This window comes from Salvelinus alpinus, chromosome 28, assembly GCF_045679555.1.
Source record: "Salvelinus alpinus chromosome 28, SLU_Salpinus.1, whole genome shotgun sequence".
Lineage (NCBI taxonomy): Eukaryota > Metazoa > Chordata > Actinopteri > Salmoniformes > Salmonidae > Salvelinus > Salvelinus alpinus.
This window is the reverse complement of record NC_092113.1, coordinates 3,548,867-3,573,445: the sequence shown is the minus strand read 5'-3', so window position 1 is coordinate 3,573,445 and position 24,579 is coordinate 3,548,867. Positions and strand designations below refer to the sequence as shown.

At 43.2% G+C, this 24,579-nt stretch overlaps 1 protein-coding gene across 4 annotated transcripts in view; it reads right to left on the bottom strand.

Annotated features, from left to right (window-relative positions):
- Positions 1–24,579, bottom strand: part of raf1a (Raf-1 proto-oncogene, serine/threonine kinase a) — a 37,516-nt gene extending 12,937 nt beyond the window's left edge. Inside the window, exons 1-17 of one of the 4 annotated variants that reach the window (XM_071371164.1) lie at positions 24,256–24,579; positions 23,993–24,026; positions 16,167–16,393; positions 15,657–15,769; positions 15,209–15,311; positions 14,956–15,113; positions 12,721–12,813; positions 11,423–11,576; positions 10,863–10,982; positions 10,664–10,706; positions 10,442–10,551; positions 10,170–10,287; positions 9,877–9,961; positions 9,542–9,718; positions 9,286–9,332; positions 8,414–8,532; positions 8,069–8,200 (exon numbers count right to left, since the gene is read on the bottom strand). In XM_071371164.1, the coding sequence (XP_071227265.1) occupies positions 8,069–8,200; positions 8,414–8,532; positions 9,286–9,332; positions 9,542–9,718; positions 9,877–9,961; positions 10,170–10,287; positions 10,442–10,551; positions 10,664–10,706; positions 10,863–10,982; positions 11,423–11,576; positions 12,721–12,813; positions 14,956–15,113; positions 15,209–15,311; positions 15,657–15,769; positions 16,167–16,367 (1,773 nt within the window). In that variant the 5' untranslated portion in view covers positions 16,368–16,393; positions 23,993–24,026; positions 24,256–24,579. Of the gene's footprint in view, positions 1–8,068; positions 8,201–8,413; positions 8,533–9,285; positions 9,333–9,541; positions 9,719–9,876; positions 9,962–10,169; positions 10,288–10,441; positions 10,552–10,663; positions 10,707–10,862; positions 10,983–11,422; positions 11,577–12,720; positions 12,814–14,955; positions 15,114–15,208; positions 15,312–15,656; positions 15,770–15,986; positions 16,138–16,166; positions 16,394–22,993; positions 23,014–23,992; positions 24,027–24,255 lie in introns of those variants that run through there. The other 3 variants (XM_071371166.1, XM_071371165.1, XM_071371167.1) reach the window with 3 other exon arrangements.

The window sequence follows — 24,579 nt, the reverse complement described above, 5'->3', positions numbered from 1 at the left end:
GTCGCTGATGGTGTCATTTGAAAGAGGAATTTGGGATAACTTAACTTCAGCCTCTTTTCCCAGCATGATATTCGCCATCTTCAACACAGCTGGTTTTATGAGTGTTTCACCAATGGTGTGTGGTTTGCCCTGCTTTGCGATCAGGTAAGCAACTTCGTACGATGCTGTGAGGATCGGTTTGTTGATGGGTACAAAGCCGAGAACAGGCAGAGTAGCCTTTTCATCGAATCTGGCTCTCTTCACCTTGAATTCAGCGAGCGTTGTGTTCTTGTATTCTCCATCTCCATGCAGCTTAAGGAAGTGTTCTCTTAGTTTTGCCGGTGCTAAACTAGAATTGCTCAACTTGGCATTGCAAATCATGCAGTTAGGACGCTGACTCCCATCACGTTCCGTTATACATGTGAATCCATATTGTACATATACGTAAGTATGAAGGGATTAAAATATTAAGAAAGAAATCACAAAACGTACCATCACGACAGTCACAAGTCGACTACTGAGCGCACCAAATTCCCTGCAGCACAGATAGGCCAAGCGATGTAGCGTGATCACCTGCAGCCAATGATGGCCAAGCGGGGCGTGTCATCACGAATCATATGAGTCGGATGTGTGTCTTGACCTCCGCCGAACCCCTGAGACTGACTCACCGAACCCCTGGGGTTCGATCGAACCCAGGTTAAGAACCACTGCATTATAGCATTTGAAATATCTTTATTATTTTGGGACTTTTGTGAGTGTAATGTTTACTGTACATGTTTTATTATTTATTTCACTTTTGTTTTATCTATTTCACTTGCTTTGGCAATGTAAACATATGTTCCCATGCCAACAAAGCCCCTTAAATTGAATTGAGAAAGAGAGAGGAGAGTACGTGGTCGCTGCACAAAAGGGAAGTAGAGACAGATGCACTTCCTCCTCCATTGCAAAAAATATCATCCAGCAAGAGTCATTCTTTGAAGAAATTACTCCATTTATTCTCAAATATATTATTATTATTAAGCCCAGAGGAACATTTTTAAATACTCATGGGTGAAGGAGCAACAGCTCCTCTTGCAGCCAAATATGTATTTGCCTGCCGTAGCCTGAGGGACACTGAGTAACTAAATCTGTATCAATAAGCAGTAACACTAATAGCAGTAGTAGTGTTAGTAGGTAGAAATATTGGTAGTAGTAATGATACCTCGTAGTGGTAATGGTAACGGAGGGATAGTTGTGCTATTAGTCTAAATAACAGTGGTGGTAGCATTCATTTTAGTAGCAATAATAGTAGCTTGTTATTTTTCATGTTTAGCCTATTATTGTCCCCATTATTAATCCTATTTTGATATTATTATCCACTGTTGTCATTCTATTGTTGTCATTTTATTTATTTTACAAGGAGTGTACAAAAAATTAGGAACACCTGCTCTTTCCATGACATAGACTGGCCAGGTGAAAGCTATGATCCCTTATTGATGTCAATTGTTAACTCCGCTTCAATCAAAGTAGATTAAGGAGACAAGATAAAGAAGGATTTTTAGAACTTGAGACAATTGAGACATGGATTGTGTACAGTGCCTTCGGGAAAGTATTCAGACCCTTGACTTTTCCCCAAAAAAATTACGTTACAGCATTATTCTAAAATGTATTAAATAAATAAAAAATCCTCAATCTACACACAATACCCCATAATGACAAAGCGAAAATACGTTTTTAGAAATGTTTGCTAATTTATAAAGATTATTATTTTTTATTTTTTTTAAATACCTTATTTACATTGGAATTCAGACCCTTTCCTATGGAGCTCAGGTGCATCCTGTTTCCATTGATCATCCTTGAGATGTTTCTAGAGTCCACCTGTGTCACACCCTGATTTGTTTCACCTGTCTTTGTGCTCGTCTCCACCCCCCTCCAGGTGTCACACAATCTTCCCCATTATCCCCAGTCTATTTATACCTGTGTCCTCTGTTTTCTCTGTTGCCAGTTCGTTTTGTGAATCTTACCAGCAATTTTGCCCTTGCTCCGGTTTGTTCTAGTTCTGTTTTCTAGTTTTTCCCGGTTTTGACAATTTCTGCCTGCCCCTGAGCCTGCCTGCTGTTCTGTACCTTGCCACACCACACTGGATTACTGACCCCTGTCTGCTCTGACCCTGAGACTGCCTGCCGTTCTGGACCTTTTGCACCCTTTCTGGATTACTGCCATCTGCCTGCCCTTGACCTGTCGTTTTGCCTGCCCCTGTACTAGTAATACACTTTTGTTACTTCGACACTGTCTGCATCTGGGTCTTACCTGAAACGTGATAATCTGTGGTAAATTCAAGTGAATGATTTGGAAATGCACACACCTGTCTAGATAAGGTCCAACAGTTGACAGTGCACGTCACAGCAAAAACCAAGCCATGAAGTCGAAGGAATTGTCCATAGAGCATTGAGAAAGGATTGTGTCAAGGCACAGATCTGGGGAAGGGTACCAAAACATTTCTGCAGCATTGAAGGTCCCCAAGAACAGTGGCCTCCATCATTCTTAAATGAAAGAAGTTTGGAACCACCAAGACTCTTCCTAGAGCAGGCTGCCCGGCCAAACTGAGCAATAGGAGGAGAAGGGAGGTGACCAAGAACCCGTTAAATTATATGTGATGTCTAAATCTGGCTTCTCTACAGCCTCTGCATGATGAATCAACGCTCAGGGTGAAGACAGACAGCCCATCTCAGTATGGAGCACAGTTCACAATGCATGTAGACCTATTATCTCATCATGGTAATTATTTTTCTTGTGACAGGTAGGCCTACATTTTCTGAAGCATAGCCTATGCTACAGTAATATAAAGACTGAATGTGCATCTAATTTCCCCATCTCCATGTGGCTTTCGGGGGTCATCTTGTTTTTCATTTTTGTATTACAGCTGCTGTCATGGTTCCTCCTGGCACCAGGGTCCGGCAGAGACCGCCCTAGAGACTTTTATTGGACTCTGGTGTGTCTGATGTCATGATTGTGTCCCTGTTAAAAGAGGTGTGTTTTCTGTGGTCCTTTGCAGAAGCTTGAATTGTTTACCATGTGCATTTGTTTCCTGAGTGAGTTTGAGACGTTTTTTCAAGTGTACTGTGATCCTGTGGCTACCGCTTCTCAGTAAAGTATTACGTGTATCCTTAACCACTGATTCCTCATCTCTCTTCTCTGCACCTGGGTCCAACCTTGCTACATCACAGCAGGCTTCTGCCACAACATGGACCAAGCAGAGATCACCCAGATCCAGAATGTGAGCACCGTTAGGACAGCAGCAAGAACAGCTCCCCCAAATCTCCGGGACCCTTCAGGCACTTGCCGAGTCCCTCCAACCACGGCACGCCCCCAACCCAGGAGTAGCCAATACCCATGTCTCATAGCCCAGTGCTACAGACGTTGCCGTGGTTCCTCCAGGGAACCTTCACCTTCACCCAAGACCCCAGCCCCCGAGCGGTATGACGGCCACCTGGGAGGATGCAAAGGGTTCCTCACTCAGTGTTCTCTGGTGTTCGAGCTACAGTCCTCCTTGTTCCACACTGATTGAGCCATGATCACCTACATCATCTCTCTACTCTCGGGCAAGGCCCTCGCGTGGGCAACGGCGGTGTGGGAACAGCAGCCACCCAGTCAGCGGACAGCAGCCACCCAGTCAGCGGACGAGAAGTGACCAGCCGACTGTTCAACCTCCACCAAGGGGCCAGACCAGTGGCTGACTTCACCATTACGCACTCTCGCTGCCGAGAGTGGGTGGAATACGGAGGCTCTGGTTACCGTTTCCCACCAGGGTCTGTCTAACTCCATCAAATATGAACTGGCCACTCGGGAACTGGGCGAAGACCTTGAGTCCCTAATAACGCTGGCAATCGGGATTGACAACGGCATCTGGGAACGGGTGAGACAGCGCCCTTTTGACACCACTCCAGCATTCCTGGTTTCCTGAGGACCCCGAGCCCAGCATGGAGGATCCAATGTAGCTGGGTCACAATCGTCTGAGCCAACAGGAGTGTGACAGGCACATGCACGAAGCCTGCTGCCTCCACGGAGGTGGTCTCGGCCATCTCCGTGCTACCTACCCAGAGCTGACAGGAAACGCCAGGGCTCACCAGAACAAGGGGAGACCCTGACGAGCTGTGCAGTTACCTCTCGGCTACCGAGTCACCGTCTTTACTACCCTCAACCCTCCACTGGAACAACCGTCAACATCAGATTCAAGCGTTTGTGGACTCCGGGGTCACGGATCATTTAATTGAGCAAGACTTCGCCAGAGAGTTACAGATCCCCTGCGTGAAATGTCCCATCCCTCTGCAGATTCAAGCCCTCGATGGACTCCTACCCAGCGCCACACCTCCCGGGGTCGTCTGGACAATTACATCCGGGAGTTGCTGGAGGCAGGTTTCATTCACCCCTCTACATCCCCTACTGGTGAAGGCTTCTTCATGGGTAAGAAATATGGAGACCTGGATCCCTGCATTGATTAGAGGGCTGAACCAGATCACAATCATGAATCGTTAGCCCCTATCTCTGATGGGCACCTTGGACCAACTCCAATGTGGAGGACAATTCTTCTCCAAACTGGACCTCTGCAACGCTTACAATCTGGTGAGAATCAGGGAGGGAGATGAGCGGAAGACTGCCTTTAACGCCCTTCGGATTATCGAACTCACGGGCAGTCTTTCAAGCATTGGTCAATGAGGGATATGCTGAATCGGTTCGTCTTTGTTTACCTCGACGACATCTGGATCTTCTCCAAGACCCTTCCGGAACACATACTGCACAACCGTCAAGTCCTGAGATGCCTCCTGCAGAGTCAAAAATATGTCAAGATAGAGAAGTGTGAGTTCCACATATTCCAGGTTTCCTTCCTGGGTCACATTATCTCTGCAGCAGGCATCCAAATGGACCCCGAAAAGATTGAGACGGTCGCCGACTGGTCCCGTCCCACCTCACTCAAGCCGGTCCAGCGGTTCCTCAGGTTTGCCAATTTTTACAGGCGTTTTATACGCAACTTTGGTGCGGTGGCAGCGCCTCTCAGTCCTAACCCACAAGTCCCAGACCCATGTTTGCTGGACCCCTGAGGCTGACAGGGTATTCATGGAGCTCAAAGGACCCATCGTCATTCATCCTACTCTGACTCGTCCCTTTGTGGTGGAGGTGGATGCCTCGGATACCGGAGCAGGGGCGGTCCTTTCATAGCGGAACGAGGAGTAGATGGAACTGCCCCCATGCGCCTTTCTCTCCAAGCGTTTCTCGCCAGCGGAACGCAACTAAGATGTAGGCAACCGGGAGCTCTTGGCAGTTAAGTGGGGTCTTGAGGGGTGGAGACACTGGTTGGAGCGGGCACCTCATCCTTTCGTAATCTGGACGGACCATAAGAACTTGGTCTTCATTCAAGAAGGTTGAATGCTCGCCAGGCTAGGTGGGCTCTGTTTTTTAACAGGTTCGATTTCACACTAGCCTATCGCCCGGGATCCAAGAATCAGAAGGCAGACATCCTGTTCCGCCAACAGGATGTCTTTAACGAGGAGAAGGACCCCGAGCTCATCCATCCCCAGCTCAGCATTGTGGTCCCTGTGATATGGAGTATTGAGACCACGGTCTGACAAGCCCAGACCTGAGAACCTGACCCCAGTCGGGGACCCACTAACAGACTTTACGTCAGCCTGGTCCCAAGTACTACAATGGGGGCACTCCTAAATTAACTGGGCATCCAGGGGTTAATCGGACACTGGAGTTCCTGAGGCGGAAATTCTGGTGGCCCAACATGATGGAAGACGTGAGAACCTGTTCCATCTGTGCCCAAAGCAAGTCTTCAAGTCAGCGACCGGTCAGGTTGCTCCAACCTCTGCCCATCCACACCCGGCCCTCATCTGTCTGTAGACTTTATCACTTGGTTACCTCCATCTCAAGGGCTTATCACTATCTTGGTGGTCATCGATCGGTTCTCCAAGGCAGCCCATTTCATCGCCTTACCCAAATTGCTTTTAGCGAAGGAGACCGTTGATCTCGCTGATGTCTTTCGACTACACAGACTTCCCCAGGACATTGTCTCAGATTGTGGGCCCCAGTTCGTCACATGCTATAGGAAGGCTTTCTGCTCTCTGTTGGGAGCATCGGTGAGTCTCTCCTCGGGGTTCCACCCTCAGACGAATGGGCAAACTGAGCGGGCCAACCAGGAGCTGGAGAAGTTCCTGCGCTGCTTCGTCTCCACTTAGGGCAGCAACTGGAACAAGTTCCTCGTCTGGGGGGAGTACGCTCATAACACACTGCCAATCCTCCTTGTTCCGCTCCTCTGCCCGACACCAACATCAGGCAACACGGAACCTTAACGGCTCCTCGGACCGGGTCAACGGGTGTGGCTATCCACCCGTGATCTTCCCTTAAATGTGGACTCGGGGAAGCTCTCTCCATAGGACCATTCAAGATCCTGAGTCGCATCAAACCGGTCACCTATCGTCTCCAGCTTCCCAGGTCTATGAGGGTCTGTCCATCCTTTCATGTCTCCCATTTCAAGCTGGTAAGGACCAGTCCATTATCTCCCCCCACACCTGCTCCTCTGCCCCCTTGACTTGTGGATGGCCACCCAGCCTACACGGTCCGGCGTCTGGAAGCTCATCAGGGCCGAGGGACCCTGCAGTACCTGGTGGACTGGTCCCGAGGAGTGAGCGTGGCTGCCTGCCCGAGACATCCTGGATCTGGGACTTGTTAGAGACTTCAAATAACTACGTGGTGGTCATCACGGAGCCGCTCCTAGAGGGGGGGGGGGTACAGTCACGGTTCCTCCTGGCACCAGAGGGAGGTGTTTTCTGTGGTCCTTTGGAGAAGCTTGAATTGTTTACTGTGTGCATTTGTTTCCTGGGCGAATTTCCGAGACTTAGTGTTTGTTGTTTTTTAAAGTGTACTGTGATCCTGCAGCTACAGTTTCTCAGTAAAGTATTAGGTTATCCTTTACGGCGAAAGCACACCATACGATTATCTGAGGACAGCGCCCCGCATACAAACACATGAAAATAATTTTTCAACCAGGCAGGTGCGACACAAAAGTCAGAAATAGCGATATAATTAATGCCTTACCTTTGAAGATCTTCTGTTGGCACTCCAAAATGTCCCAGAAACATCACAAATGGTCCTTTTGTTCGATAATATCCTTCTTTATGTCCCAAAAAATGTCAATTTATTTGGCGCGCTTGATTCAGAAATACACCGGTTTCAACTCGCCCAACATGTCTAAAAAAGTATCTAATAAGTTACCTGTACACTTGGTCCAAACATTTCAAACAATGTTCCTAATCCAACCTCAGGTACCCTAAAACGTAAATAATCGATCAAATTTAAGACGGAATAAACTGTTTCTAATATCAGATAAAAACAATGTGAAGCGCGCTCCTGTTCACGCGCACCAAAACAGTAGAGTCCACCTGGAGTGACACTTACAATGAATAGGACTACTTCTTCATTTCTCAAAAGAAAAACATAGAACAATTTCTAAAGACTGTTGACATCTGGTGGAAGCCATAGGAACTGCAACCAGGTTCCTAATAATAAGGGTATCCCATAGAATTCCATTGGAAAATCCTATGACCTTAATTTTGTTTTCCCCTGGATGGTTTGTCCTCGGGGTTTCGCCTGCCAAATCAGTTATTTTATACTCACAGACATTATTCTAACAGTTTTAGAAACTTTAGAGTGTTTTCTATCCAAATCTACCAATCATATGCATATCCTAGCTTCTGGGTCTGAGTAACAGGCAGTTTACTTTGGGTACGCTTTTCTTTCAAAATACTGCCACCTACCCCAGAGAGGTTAAAATCAGTGCACGTGCGAGCACTCTCTCGCTGTCTCTCTCTCTCCATCAACTCCATACAACAAACAAACCCCCACTCAGACAGTCAGCCAGCCAGCCAGTGACACAGAGCCCATCTACCCCTCTGACACCCACACACTGGAACCCAGGCCAGGGAAATACAGACCACGTGGCTTAAACTGTGTCCTACAATCCAAGTTATATTTGATATGTTAAACTCAAACACGGCAGGGGAGGTCAAAGTACCATGGTTTTAGATATGGTTATGTGGCAGGCTGCATTTACCTGGTCTCTGTTGGCTATCTGTGAGTATGGCAGCTCTCCTGTCATCAGCTCATAGAGGACAACACCGTAAGAGTATACGTCAGACTGGAAACTATAGGGCATATTGTCCTGCATCCGTATAACCTCTGGAGCCTGAGAACAGAGGATGGAACAAACAAACATGACTAAATTGATTTAATTTACAATTCCGGGAACCATAAATGAGTAAATCTGAAAAACATAATGAATCAACTTCTCATAGGAGTCTGATGGGTGGTAACTTCTGTTTCATTGTGTGTCATTTTCAACAGTTAAGTCAAACACAGAAGAAACGCACAATTAACTTGTCTATGTCCTGTTACTGACCATCCACAGTATGGACCCTGAAGGTTGCTCCACCTGGTGAGAACCACTCCACCTGGCTTTGACTGTGGCCAGGCCAAAGTCGCCAATCTTCACCGTCAGGCCCTCGTGTAGGAAGATATCTGTACTGCTGTCAAGGAGGCAGAGCTGTGGCAGAGACAGCGGAGTCTGTGGAAAAACCTAAATATCTGAGCTCATACATCGTTTGTCTAATGTCAAGCCGACAATGTTTTTTTATTCAGTTTTGTCACAAGAGTGACTGAGCATGAAAGAGTATGAAGAAAAGGCCGTGGTGTAAAAAGTATCCAATAGAAGAGTACCTTAATTTAATAGAAAATGACTCAAGTAAAAGTGAAAGTCACCCAGTAAAATACTATTTCAGTAAATGTCTAGAGGTAATTAGTTCTAAATATACTTAAGTATCAAAAGTAAATGTAATTGCTAAAACATACTTAAGTATCAAAAGTATAAATCATTTCAAATTCCTTATATAAAGCAAACCAGACTGCGTTATTTAATCTATTTTTATTTATTTACGGCTAGTCAGGGGCATGGTCCAACACTCAGACATAATTTACAAATGAAGCATGTGTTTAGTGAGTCCGCCAAATTAGAGGCAGTAGGGATCACCAGGGATGTTCTCTTGATAAGTGTGTGAATTAGATTACTTTTCTGTCCTGCTAAGCATTCAAAATGTAACAAGTACTTTTGGTTGTCAGGGAAAATGTATGGAGTAAAAAGTACAGAATTTTCTTTAGGAATGTAAAGAAAATATAAATATTAAAGTAAAGTACAGATACCCCAAAAAACTACTTAATAAGTAGTACTTTCAAGTATTTTTACATAAGTACTTTACACCACTGAGAAAAGGATACTGTTTGATTTCATGTCCCGGTGGATGATGTTTTTGGCGTGCAAATAGCTGAAAGAGAAATACAGTGAAAATTGTATTTTAGGACATTCGCTTGCATGTTAAAAAAAATAAAAGGGGAAAAGATCTAGCATCCTTCTAAAGCTATCACCCTTCTATAGCGTCGATCTTAAGTTAGCATCCTTGTAAAACTAGCATCCCTATACAGCTAGCAATAATACCATTCTACACCTAAGCTTGTCCCTGCTGTATAGACTCACTCCATGCCCTGAGCTGTCTGCCTGGCGATGTCTATGAGCTGGAACATCTGTAAGTTGGTCTCCTGGACGTGGAGGTGTTTATAGAGGCTGCTGCCTTCACACCACTGGGTCACGATGGCCAGGTTGTCCTTCGTCATGTAGCCCATGAACAATAGGATGTTGACGTGTCGTGTTTTCCTGTGGTGAAAGAGAGAGAGAGAGATAATGCTGCATGAAGATAATCTACCAATAATAAACACATTATAGGGTCAACTTATTGCTCTCTCTGAAGTGAATACCCTGAATGCAATATGGGCATTACTATAGTCCTCTTCACTACTCTCACCCTCTCTTACCTTAGCACAGCCACCTCGTTTCTAAAGGCCTGGAACTGTTCCGGTGTGGGGTCAATCACCTTTAGGATCTTCACTGCTACGTCACCTACAACAGACAAGCAACACGTGGTAAAGAAACTTCCTTAGCTGCTGTGCGGCCGTCTTCTCTCAACAAACTACACAACAGAGAGGTGAAGCGAATCGCCAAGTCGACTAGACTCAGCACGAGTGTTACACTCGTGGGGTGGTTAGAAAAAACAGCCTACAACAGACCAAGCATTACAAGAATTGTGTTTATCCAGAAGCATGCTCACCGTGCCATTTCCCTTTGTATACCGTTCCGAAGGAGCCTGAGCCAATACGGGAGTGCAGCACCACTTCACTGGCCTCGATCTCCCAGTAGTAACTAGAGTCTCGCTTGTCCCTCGGACGCTGGAGGAGGATAGCCAATATAAGTCCACATTCTCTCTATTCAGTAGGTATTACATACAATACACGTATGCAGTTATTCCTAGGAATTAAAAGTACTGTTAAGATGCTATTAACTCACAGGCACTGTACAAACTACAAGCGCTGTCGAGCTTACAATTTTGTGTTTCTCTTGAGTGTTGAACGACGGAGCCCTTTCTCGTCTGTCTGGCACTGGGGTTTTAGACTGTGACCAGTTTGTGGGACTCTGGCTGGGGGAACTCCCGTCTAGAGAGGGAAGATGGCCAACGGTATTGAGCACACCAGGTTATGACAAAGTATTGTTGTGGGATGTTATACATGTCTCCTTTAGCACAGCAGAAACGTTCAAAAATTTTACCTGAGTCATGATTACGCATTGCTTCATGATTACGCATTGCCTCCTACGAAAACAAAAGAGAAAATATTCTGTCACATTTTTACAAACATCAAATGGACACTAATCATTCAACAGCTTGATAATTCAGTTAGATACAGACACTGTAAAAGCATATGCCATGTTGTTTATCACACAACACTCAGACACTCTGCCTCCTAACCTTGGCTGGGCTCTCTGAAGTCGCCTCAAGAAAAGAGTTGGAGAAGCGAACAATACCTACTCTCCTCTTCAGCCAGAAGCGCCTGCACCAGGAGCTAGGGTAGGCATTCAGGCAATCTAGCTACTCCCAATCAGGGCACGACACAGTGGGACGGTGAGGACAGGGAAGGAAAGGGAGACAGAGTGAAGGAAGGTAAGGGAGGAGAGAAAGAGTGCTACCTGGGTGTTTGTGGGCATATAAGATACAGCATTCGAGTTGTAATTTTGCCAAATACACCCGGGTATGGAGACATAAAAAACGAATTAGAAAAGAATACAGTAAGTGCAGAATATAGAAAGTGACATGGAACACAATCAAGAAAATCATGGAATGTAAACATGCAAGATGGATTACTTAATAGAAAACATAAGGGGGGAGGACGGTAGACAGAAGTGAGGCAGAGGAGGATGGTAGGGATTCCTGGCGTGTAAGAAGGGCCAGATCAGGCAGGGAGGTTATTTTCAGAATGGTTGCCTGGACATCCAGGAGTCCCCTGGGGGCCCCCCGTGGTATGTTGTTACCTCAATCATGCTGCTGTCGACAGGCAGGGTGGTGCTGACCATGTGGACGTTGGGCGTGGAGGTGGAGCGCTGCCTCTGGGACAGAGTGCCCCCTGTGGGTGGGTAGGGGGCCGTGTAGTTGAAGGCGTGAGGGGTTGAGTAGCGGTGCAGAGAGCTAGGGGGTGAACACAGGGGGAACATCAGGCTTAGGAGTTGGGATACCGCCTTGGCTTGTGTGAGCCGGTACGGCTCATATGAGCATCTCCTGTTTCAGTATTGTGAGGCAGCTTGATGTAGTTAAGTACACCCCCTGGACAGGAAGCTAGTCTATCACAGGGCCCCCTGGACAGGACACCAGTCTATCGCTTGCCATGACAATTTGGGGGATTATCAAAGATCAAATAGTATTATTATTATGATTGAATTATTACTATTGTTGTTTCTGTAAGTCTTAGATAGTTCTCGGACAGATGCCATTGAGGTGCTCTGCGAATGCTTACACATTCTCCATACACCATCAGTTCTTGTGAGGGAAAACTTCACACATAAGATCATTCTGAAACTTCTTCAAATTAGTCTCACGGGGTTGTGGTGGATGGCAGCTTGTCAGTTTCATTTCTGCCATGTTGCGTCATTTTTGCCAGGCACGCCCTGGTATACTTCTGCTGGACAGTCTCTTGTACTGTATTACACCACACTTCTTATCGTGTAAAACACTCTGAGAAATAATCCCCTTTTTGGCCAAAACAGAAATTTGTTTCGAAAGAGCATTTTACATTGTTCTGCAAAGAACAACTTGATACTGTGTGTGAGCTACTTTGGCGATCGGAGTGCTTTTAAACGGTTTTTAAATGCTTCTGAAACCACAGGCTCTTTTCACGCCTCTGGTTACATCAGCCCCCTGGACAGGGAAAGCTTCATAAAGCTGGAGACGTAATCAAAAACAGGCTGTAATTCAGTTTGAGGCCCAAGTTAAGGTGCTTTACAGTTTACAGCTGCATCGAGCTGAGGGGCCAGTCAAGCATAACAACGAAAGAACCTTTAGCATTTGACCACCATTAAATCCAAGAGCCAAAGTACTTACCTCAACTTACCGTACTGTAGTTAAATAAATTACTACCACACGAAACCCTTAGTCGATGTTAAATAGTAAATCAATAGGAAGACTTTTACTGAACTTCTGTAGTTGTCTAATTGCTGATGCTGTATTGCTGCCTGGAGTTAACCTCGCTCACAGTGTTATGGTGAAAGTGGTCCATGGGGCCAATATCACTCAGGGATCAGAGGTGATAGGTCAGGAGCCGGAGGGGTGGCCGTACCTGCTAGGGAATCGGGATAGTGATTCTCTCATTCGTCGAGATGTAAGAGGAGGAAGAGATGGACCCCCACTTTCACCTGGTGTAGGGAACAACCTAGAGAGAGAGAGAGAGAGAGAGAGAGAGAGAGAGAGAGAACGAGACAGAGAGATACAGTTGAAGTTGGAAGTTTACATACACCTGAGCCAAATACATTTAAACTCAGTTTTTCACAATTCCTGACATTTAATCAGAGTAAATATTTCCTGTCTTAGGTCAGTTAGGATCACCACCTTATTTTAAGAATGTGAAATGTCAGATTTATTTCAGCTTTTATTTCTTTCATCACATTCCCAGTGGGTCAGAAGTTTACATACACTCAATTTGTATTTGGTAGCATTGCCTTTAAATTGTTTAACTTGGGTCAAACGTGTCGGGTAGCCTTCCACAAGCTTCCCACAATAAGTTGGCTGAATTTTGGCCCATTCCTCCTGACAGAGCTGGTGTAACTGAGTCAGGTTTGTAGGCCTCCTTGCTCGCACATGCTTTTTCAGTTCTGCCCACATATTTTCTATAGGATTGAGGTCAGGACTTTGTGATGGCCACTCCAATACCTTAACTTTGTTGTCCTTAAGCCATTTTGCCACAACTTTGTAAGTATGCTTGGGTCATTGTCCATTTGGAGGACCCATTTGAGACCAAGCTTTAACTTCCTGACTGATGTCTTGAGATGTTGCTTCAATATATCCACATAATTTATCTGCCTCATGATGCCATCTATTTTGTGAAGTGCACCAGTCCTCCTGCAGCAAAGCACCCCCACAACATGATGCTGCCACCCCCATGCTTCACGGTTGGGATGGTGTTCTTCAGCTTGCAAGCATCCCTCTTTAACCTCCAAACATAACGATGGTCATTATATGGCCAAACAGTTCTATTTTTGTTTCATCAGACCAGAGGACATTTCTCCAAAAAGTACAATCTTTGTCCCAATGTGCAGTTCCAAACCGTAGTCTGGCTTTTTTAAGGCGGTTTTGGACCAGTGATTTCTTCCTTGCTGAGCGGCCTTTCAGGTTATGTCAATATAGGACACGTTTTACTGTGGATATAGATACCTTTGTATCCGTTTCATCCAGCATCTTCACAAGGTCCTTTGCTGTTGTTCTGGGATGGATTTGTACTTTTCGCACCAAAGTACGTTCATCTGTGGGAGACAGAACGCGTCTCCTTCCTGAGCGTTATGACGGCTGCATGGTCCCATGTTGTTTATACTTGCATACTATTGTTTGTACAGACGAACGTGGTACCTTCAGGCGTTTGGAAATTGCTCCCAAGGATGAACCAGACTTGTTGAGGTCTACAATTTATTTTCTGAGGTCTTGGCTGATTTCTTTTGATTTTCCCATGATGTCAAGCAAAGAGGCACTGAGTTTGAAGGTAGCCCTTGAAATACATCCACAGGTACACCTCCAATTGACTCAAATTATGTCAATTAGACTATCAGAAGCTGCTAAAGCCATGACATAATTTTCTGGAATTTTCAAGCTGTTTAAAGGCAGTCAACTTAGTGTATGTAAACTTCAGACCCACTGGAATTGTGATACAGTGAATTATAAGTGAAATAATCTGCCTTTAAACAATTGTTGGGAAAATTACTTGTGTCATGCACAAAGTAGATTTGCCAAAACTATAGTTTGTTAACGAGAAATGTGTGGAGTGGTTGAAAAACAAGTTTTAATGACTCCAACCTAAGTGCATGTAAACTTCCGACTTCAACTGTAGATCTGTTTGAAATACTTCAGGATAAAGGAAGCACCATGGAAGGTTGCTAGATAAAGTGAGCCATGTGTCCATTCATTGCCAGTGATAGCCATCTACAAATGCTTACTGTTGAAATATGGAATTCTAAAACCTGCATGCAAAACTGGGTCCCTATGAACTACTCTACTACAGAAACCATATCAACAGAGGTTACTTTATCCTGACCACACTGTTCTCAGCAATTGGAGGTTCCCTTTGTAGAACATGTCATTTGTATCTATTTGTTCTGAATATCTATCAACAATGCAGACTGTGAGAGCAGTACATTAATTTATCCCCTATGCTAGAATGTTCATAACATCATTTATTCACCGATTGATATATAGCTGTACTTAACATTCATATTGTTTTGTAAGTGTTCTTGCTATTCAATACAAACAGTCTAGGTGTTGGCAGACTTTTTGTTTTGCTCTGCACAGTAGAGGAGAGGAGACTTACAGGAGCTGTCTGATGTTGCTCCAATCCACACACATCGTGGGCACTTTGGTGCTGCAATGCTCATGGAATTTGTAGCCGCATGTTTGGCAACGGAAACCGTTCAAAAGGAACTTCTGGCATATATCGCAGAAGGCTAACTTAAGAAATGTTTTCCGAACCTGAAAGTTAAAGAGGAGAATTAAGTACTTATTTATTTTCCAGTCAATAGTAACGGCCTGGGTGAATGGTGTAAAATTATGTATGGGCTACTTACAAAGTTGTGCGTCGTCAAGGGGACATGATCTAACACTTCCACCAGCAGTTCTTCCCCAATTAGTGAGGTAGAGTCGGTATTCCAATCCATACGTGACTTTTTACTGTTAGAAAAGGGACATGACACATTTAGTAAGGTAACACCTACTGGAGACTACAGTCCAAGACAAGAAAAGGTCATTCAACACGTCTTAACCTGAAAGGTGGAATAGCTGTAGAAAGCTTTTTGCAGAAAAGTTTAACCACATTGCTGAAAAAATAAAACAAGGTATAAGTTTCCCCTAACCACAGATCTAGGATCAGCTTGTCCCACTCTCAATCCTAGCTTTAAATATTAGGTGGGTGAAATAATATCTGACCCTGTGTCAGTGGTTAGGGATAACGGTCACCTACACTGTGGAGAGCCAGTGACACCCCTCTGATCTCCCTCTCCAGTGCCTAGTGCATACCTCCTCTGTCCTGGGTGCAGTCTGAAGACAGCACAGCACTCCGGCTGCAGACCCCGCACCTTCAGCGCTTTGATCAGGCAGCTGTGCAGGGTCATACCTGGCCTCACGTTCACCTGGGGGACCACAACAAACACACTTAACAACAACAACACTTAATGTGACTAGTTAAAACACAAACATGTGGATAATATATTATATTTTGGGATAATGGGACGATTTGGGATAATGGTATACCTTTTGGTCTGTGTATGATGGTGACAATCAATTTAGGCAGCAATTTTACAGCAATAAACTGCCACACTTACATGACTCAGTTAATTAAGCACTCACTCAAAACAACAGCAGTGCGACAGTGTCGTTGTTTCCGTAATCCCACTCACTCCCCGTCCTCTGAACTACTGTTTTCGTTGTGTGTCCATGTGTACAGTGTCTTCGGGTGTTTTGAAAAGCCCCTCAAATGAAATGTACCGTCAGTTACAACATGAATATTATTATTCTATTAAGACTCACCACGGTGCGCTGCTGGTTGGGGAGGTAGACTCGGATGGTGCTGCTGGTCTTCGAGTCGGGGATCTTGCCGTCGTCTGAGGAGCGGCGCTGGTAGGGAAAGCCCTGAACCATGGTGGGGGAGAGGCAGGGGCCCTCGAACACAGAGTCCTTCATCCCAAAGCCGTTGCTCAGGGTCTTCCACGCTCCCTGGAGGTGCTCCATCAGCAAACACTGGTGCTCTGGGCGCTCTGGGGACACAGAGAATATCAGGCCACACTAGAGATCAGCCATGTCACTAGACTGAACTAGGCAAGGTTTCTACACATGATACTGGATGACTCTGTTTAGAGCAAGTAAAGTTGTGTGAGGTTACACGTTGGGTGAGAAAATGTGTTTTGTGACAAAAATCAACAATATTTTTTATAACCGAATGGGTTCGAATACTTCGAAATTGAGTCTCTCGCCTAGAATTAGCTCAGGTAGCAAATGCAAACCTTAAGGCAAGGTTACTCATCACGCAAGCGTGGTTCACCAGCACATCCGCTACATATCAACTAGAGGTCGACCGATTAAATCGGAGTGGCCGATTAATTAGGGCTGATTTCAAGTTTTCATAACAATCGGAAATCGGTATTTTTGGACACCGATTTGGTCGTTAAAAAAAAAAAAAAATTACACCTTTATTTAATCTTTATTTAACTAGGCAAGTCAGTTAAGAACACATTCTTATTTTCAATGACGGCCTAGGAACGGTGGGTTAACTGCCTCGTCCAGGGGCAGAACGACAGATTTTTACCTTGTCAGCTCGGGGGATTCAATCTTGCAACCTTACAGTTAACTAGTCCAACGCTCTAACCACCTGATTACATTGCACTACACGAGGAACCTGCCTGTTACGCGAATGCAGTAGAAGCCAAGGTAAGTTGCTCGCTAGCATTAAACTTATCTTATAAAAAAAAAAATCAATCAATCAATCATAATCACTAGTTAACTACACATGGTTGATGATATTACTAGTTTATCTAGCGTGTCCTGCGTTGCATATAATCGATGCGGTGCGTCTCGTTGATCCAATGTGTACCTAACCATAAACATCAATGCCTTTCTTAAAATCAATACACAGAAGTATATATTTTTAAACCTGCATATTTAGCTAAAAGAAATCCAGGTTAGCAGGCAATATTAACCAGGTGAAATTGTGTCACTTCTCTTGTGTTCTTGTGAGTCAATGTATATGCAACAGTTTGGGCCGCCTAATTTGACAGAATTTTATGTAATTATGACATAACATTGAAGGTTGTGCAATGCAACAGGAATATTTAGACTTATGGATGCCACCCGTTAGATAAAATACGGAACGGTTCCGTATTTCACTGAAAGAATAAACGTCTTGTTTTCGAGATTATAGTTTCCGGATTCAACCATATTAATGACCTAAGGCTCGTATTTCTGTGTGTTATTATGTTATAACTAAGTCTATGATTTGATAGAGCAGTCTGACTGAGCGATGGTAGGCAGCAGCAGGCTCGTAAGCATTCATTCAAACAGCACTTTCCTTCGTTTTTCCAGAAGCTCTTCGCTGTGCTTCAAGCCTATCAACTCCCGAGATTAGGCTGGTGTAACCGATGTGAAATGGCTAGCTAGTTAGCGGGGTGCGCGCTAATAGCGTTTCAAACGTCACTCGCTCTGAGACTTGGAGTAGTTGCTCTGCATGGGTAACGCTGCTTCGAGGGTGGCTGTTGTCGTTGTGTTCCTGGTTCGAGCCCTGGTAGGAGCGAGGAGAGGGATGGAAGCTATACTGTTACACTGGCAATACTAAAGTGCCTATAAGAACATCCAATAGTCAAAGGTTAATGAAATACAAATGGTATAGAGAGAAATAGTGCTATTATTCCTATAATAACTACAACCTAAAACTTCTTACCTGGGAATATTGAAGACTCATGTTAAAAGGAACCACCAGCTTTCATATGTTCTCATGTTCTGAGTAAGGAACTTAAATGTTAGCTTTCTTACATTGCACTTTTACTTTCTTCTCCAACACTTTGTTTTTGCATTATTTAAACCAAATTGAACATGTTTCATTATTTATTTGAGGCTAAATTGATTTTATTGATGTATTATATTAAGTTAAAATAAGTGTTAATTCAGTATTGTTGTAATTGTCATTATTACAAATAAATATATTTTTCCTTCTTTCTTTTTTTTTTTTTTTTTATATATTTTTTTAAATCAGCCGATTAATCGGTATCGGCTTTTTTTGGTCCTCCAATAATCGGTATCGGCGTTGAAAAATCATAATTGGTCGACCTCTAATATCAACACACACGAAACAAAGCACCTGCAAAGATTCAAAATCAAAGCACATGCATGTTAACTTCCGACTTCAACTGTATTACTGTTTTCAGATTTTTGATTGCTAGATTTTAGGTGTGTATCAAAAATATTTGGGGGGGGCAAAACGCTTATATTCATTGTTTAGCTGGAATGGAATGTTTGTATACTGTATATTTGACTGTGATATGTGGATGTCTCATCTAGCTATCTTAAGATGAATGCACTAACTAAGTCAGTCTGGAAAGGAGCATGTGCTAAATGACTAAAATGTCCAATGTAAATGTTTTACATACAGATCTCATATTACTGTATTGATTCATAAAATTAAAACAGTAAAATATTGATGTCACAATTGTAGAATTTGTAGTTCTTTATTAAAAAGTGTTACTTTTGACTGTGTAAAACCCTAGCAGTACTACTTATTTCTCTGAGAGTGCGGCGGATATATAATGTTTTGCAAAAAGAAAAGATTATTTGTCTATCTGAAATGAAACTATCAAGTGATAGATTTCAAACAAATATATTTCTGTCATTGAACAATCCCATGCCATGATTAGATAGTGAGAAAAAAAAACAATCTCTTTCATAAATTCTTTAAACAATAATAACTAATTTACGAACCTATCTGAAAATGGATAAATTGCATTTTTGTAAAGAAACGCGTCAAATAGCATATTTGTGTCCTCATTGCAATCAATAATTATCTGAAAACAAGAGCACTTTCTAGTCGATAGATCTCATCAAATCGTACCAACAAGCCCTTTGGCCCATTTCACTACAAATATGCACCTGCTTCGATCTTGTTTTCAATACAAACGCAGCAGCACACATAAACACAAGACATGTAAATACCGTCTCCGGTCGTGTGGAGTGTGGACACACGAGATACATCTTGAACAGAGAACAGTTGACATGACAGAGATGATTGACTACCGTTAACAACTTTAACCCCACAAGGTTCACAGGTCACAACACAAAAACCAAGGGCCTACTCAACAGGTACACGACCACAGCCGGTGAGACCACCATACCTCAGTTGGAGTTGCGTTCAAAATAATCAGGTTGACTATTGTACAGGGTAGGAAGTGGGTGCACCAGCAACAATGCCAATGAAATATAACTTTTCCAGTCCCTGCCATAAGCAGGCTTTGTCACTGGGGCAGGAGCAATTGCACTTGTTAGAGAAATGGACATTGATACTCCTCCAGCTGCCTTCATGCAGACAATGCAGTGTCATCCTAGCCTAGCTGACGTGACTCACGGTGCAGGGAGAGCTGTGACCACACTGGTCTGGAAAGGAGGCCACTAGTTAATGCAATATTCACTCAGAAATTGTGCAACAGGTTCGATTGGTTCTTTGAACAACAACAAAAATCCTCGGGGGTTGAGACCTCGTTGCTGGGATTGCTCGGGGGGCTGTGTGTGTCGGTGTTTGAGTGAGAAAAACACAAAAGAGAGTCAACCACAGCCTCCTTCATTATCAACGCACTGCGCCAACAACATCAGACTTTAAGTGTTAGGTGTTAGCCAGTCTAGTGTCATCCAGCACTACAAAGACAAATTGTGACAAAGATTGTGTTTATTTATTGGATTCACTAAGAAGTGTCATCCATTTTGTTACCAAAGTGCCTTATACTACCCACCACTGCGACCTGTATGCTCTAGTCAGCTGGCCCTCGCTACATATTCATCGCCAGACCCACTGGCTCCAGGTCATCTATAAGTCTATGCTAGGTAAAGCTCCACCTTACCTCAGCTCACTGGTCACGATAACAACACCCACCCGTAGCACGTGCTCCAGCAGGTATATCTCACTGGTCATCCCCAAAGCCAACACCTGCTTTGGCAGCCTTTCCTTCCAGTTCTCTGCTGCCAGTGACTGGAACGAATTGCAAAAATAGCTGAAGCTGGAGACTAACATTTCCCTCACTAACTTTAAACATCAGCTATCTGAGCAGCTAACCGATCGCTGCAGCTGTACATAGTCCATCTGTAAATAGCCCACCCAATCTACCTACCTCATCTCCCATATTGTTTTTATTTACTTTGCACACCAGTATCACTACTTACACACCATCAGCTGCTCATCATCATCTGCTCATCTATCACTCCAGTGTTAATCTGCTGAATTGTAATTACTTTGCTACTATGGCCTATTTATTGCCTTACCTCCTCATGCCATTTGCACACACTGTATATAGACTTTCTTTTTTTTTCTATTGTGTTATTGACTGTACGCTTGTTTATTCCATGTGTAACTCTGTGTTGTTGTTTCTGTCGCACTGCTTTGCTTTATCTTGGCGAGGTCGCAGTTGTAAATGAGAACTTGTTCTCAACTAGCTTACCTGGTTAAATAAAGGTGAAATAAAATTAATAAAATTAAAAAGTTGTTTTCAATATGCATGACTAGGCAAAATGCACAGTTCAGAAGCAACAAGTTATACAATGCACCACCACAATTTCTATTCCCGCAAAGTAAACCTAACATGCAAACCTCACCAGCCACGTTGTGTGCACGAGCGTTGCAAAATAACTGTACACATACATGTTATTCAATCATTTCACTGACGCCGCTCGCACGTGTGAATAAGCGTCTGTATAGCCAAGCGCTAAAATAGAACTTGGTTCTTGCAAGTTATTGGGTATCAGGAAGATACAAACCCACACGGATGCTTGAAAGATAAACGATGAGATATTAATTAAAGATAACTAACTAAAAACTAACTAGGTTTCCCTTTTTATCTGTGGATTTTAACCTGTGTGTCATGGTGTGGATGGACAAAATCAACATGCGTGCGCGATGGAGGTTAAATTACCAAAACCAACTGGGAACCAACTATATTAATTTGGGGACAAGTTGAAACACACATGAAACGGTCATGGACATTTAGCTAGCTTGGTGTTGCTTGCTAATTTGTCCTGGGAGATAAACATTGGGTTGTTATTTTACCTGAAATGCATACCCACTGGGCACAGACGTCAATTCAACGTCTATTCCACATTGGTTCAACGTAATTTCATTAAAATTATATAGAAACAACATTGATTCAACCAGCATGTGCCCAGTGGGTATCATCCTTTTTTAGCTGGATCTTCTTCGAATTTTAACAAATTCTGAGTCATACAAAAGTGTGTGTTCTCTACCCCGACAATTAATCCACAGATAAAAGAGGAAACCTTAGGCTTTAGTTTCGTGTTCATTGATTCATCTATCCCCGTTCATCTTTCTTCTTGCTCTTCTTCTGTGGATTTTATATGGTGGTTGGAAACCAATTTTAAAGGAGCATTAGCATTACCACCACCAACTGGACTGGTTTGTGGACCTCGTTCATCTCTCAATCACCCACGTAGGTTAGTATGCTCGCAAAAAACAATGAGTAGATGGGACAGGCAAGACATGCAGCACATTAGGCTTTTAGCTCAATAATGTCTATCTGCAGACTGAGGTTACTACTGCAGATATATTGCAAAATTACTGCAGTAAAAAAAACTGTTCTTTTGGACGCAGTATTTGCAGCATACTGCACTCCAACTGCAGTTATACTACAGTGTACTGCAGTTATACTGCACTCTGACTGCAATCTATTGTCGTAAGAGAGTTCCTAGGTTTATTGTACTAAGAGAAATTTATTGATCTTGACTATTGCAATTTCTTTTTACTGGCTTCATGTGGAAGTAATTTTACAACAGATTGATCTTTAATTGGTCAGCAATATTGAAAACATATTATTATGGGATCATGCATTAACTTCTCCAGCTTTATATTATAGTAATTGACATTGTGTTGCTTTGTTGTGTAGAGAGGTGAGCTACATGCATTAATTTCAACAGCTACAGGTTTTGGAAGATAAAAGAAAAATCCTATTACAGACACTCTAATACATACTTTTTTTAAACAATACATAGAATTGTATGAACTGAACAGAAGCCAATAAAAATGTAAAAACATTTTGACATTTTTCATAGAGTTCTTATGTTGCAGTCCCCACTACAAAAATAAATAATTAAATGCATGTATTTTTGTCCTCATAACATTACACTGATACTGTAAATTCCCATTAATTCTTATGGAAGCTTTTCCTTATCAGGAGTATCACATGTATTTTTGTCCTCACAACATTATACTGATACTGTAAATTCCCATTAATTCTTATGGAAGCTTTTCCTTATCAGGAGTATCATAATGGCGGACGGTGACTTCAGAACAGCGCCCCCTGTCAGTCATCTAGTGAACACATACACATTGGTGGAATGTTTAGTGAAAGGACACAAGCCTAACACGGAACCCAAACCGGCTATGTGCGTGCGCCATCGTGCATACATTTATTTTGTCCCCCCCACACCAAACGCGATCAGGACACGCAGGTTAAAGTATCAAAACAAACTCTAAACCAATTATATTAATTTGGGGACAGGTCGAAAAGCATTAAACATTTATGGCAATTTAGCTAGTTAGCTTGCTGTTGCTAGCTAATTTGTCCTGGGATATAAACATTGAGTTGTTATTTTACCTGAAAAGCACAAGGTCCTCTACTCCGCCAATTAATCCACACATAAAACATTCAACCAAATCGTTTCTAGTCATCTCTCTTCCTTCCAGGCTTTTTCTTCTCTTGACTTTATATTGCAATTGGCAACTTTCATAAATTAGGTGCATTACCGCCACTGACCTCGTTCGTCTTTCAGTCGCCCACGTGGGTATAACCAATGAGGAGATGGCACGCGGGTACCTGCTTCTATAAACCAATGAGGAGATGGGAGAGGCAGGACTTGCAGCACGATCTGCGTCAGAAATAGAACTGATTTCTATTTTAGCCCTTGGCAACGCAGACGCTCGTTGACGTGCGCGAGCAGTGTGGGTGCAATAATTGAATAACATAGATTTCTACATTTATTTTGCAACGCTCGCGTGTAGTCAGCTGGTAACATAATATTTTTGTCCCGTTCCCTCCTTTGCGCAATACTGCGCAGAGCTGACGTTCTTGAACAAACACCGACAGCAAAACAATTCACTTAGATTTGTCACGATCAGTTCATAGGCCTACTTACTACATTAAAGTGTGAAAATGTATGCAATGCAATAACTAAACATGTTCTATAAGTAACCTGGCTATACTACATAAATGTCAGTGTGTTATAGAATGAGAATATAATGCAAAGAATGTATAAATACATTTGTGGAGGAGAATAATGTTAGAAATGACTGAATTCTCAGTCCTATAATTTGCAAGGTTAACTCAACATTTCCTTTAAAAGACTGTTAGATTGAAGTAGCATAAACAATGCCACGCTGTATAAAATATGACAACAGCCTATCTAGGCCCATTTCCCGTACGATCCAAACTCCAACAGCAACCGAAACTTCACACATCACCATTTTCCTATAACAATAATTACACCTATTTGTGATACTGACTCCAACAATACTCGCAGTGATCTGGCACGGGAGAAAGACGACAGCTGCAATCCAATTTTGTGCAGAATTAATGGCACTGTCAGAGCAAACTTACCACGACAAGTTAGAAAACTTCAGCTCCGCCATAACTGGAGGAAATGTAGAGTCGATGACATCATCGCAACGCATTCAGGGAGAAAAAAGTAGCGTGTTATTATGATTAATCCAAAATGTGGAGCCCGGAAAAAAGGTAACAATGTATCAATGTAAGCTACCAAAACATTCCAATGTATGCAATAACGTCCACCAACTAGGAAAACCCGATGGGTTACTTAACCAATCCCTAAAAATATATTTAGTCTTTCTTCCATTACTTACGCTGAGTGAAAAAATGACTGTAGCCTAGGTCCTACAAGTCCAACAGAGACACCTTCTCAAAGTCACAAGTGAAGGATACTAGAACCGTCTGATTCTATTAGGTCGATGGCAAATTAAAACTCAAAAAGTTGTTGTAGCCTAGTTATGTTGTTCGCAATATTTACGGCGATATGCAGAAGGTGAAATACTTTGAGTTCGTGTCGTTCGCCTGCCTGACGCCAGTGATTGAAACAGGACCCTGCAGTCATAAAAATTATTTCAGCCATACACACTCACTGCGCCATAATGTGGACACAGATGTAAGCCCACCCACTCTGACACTTT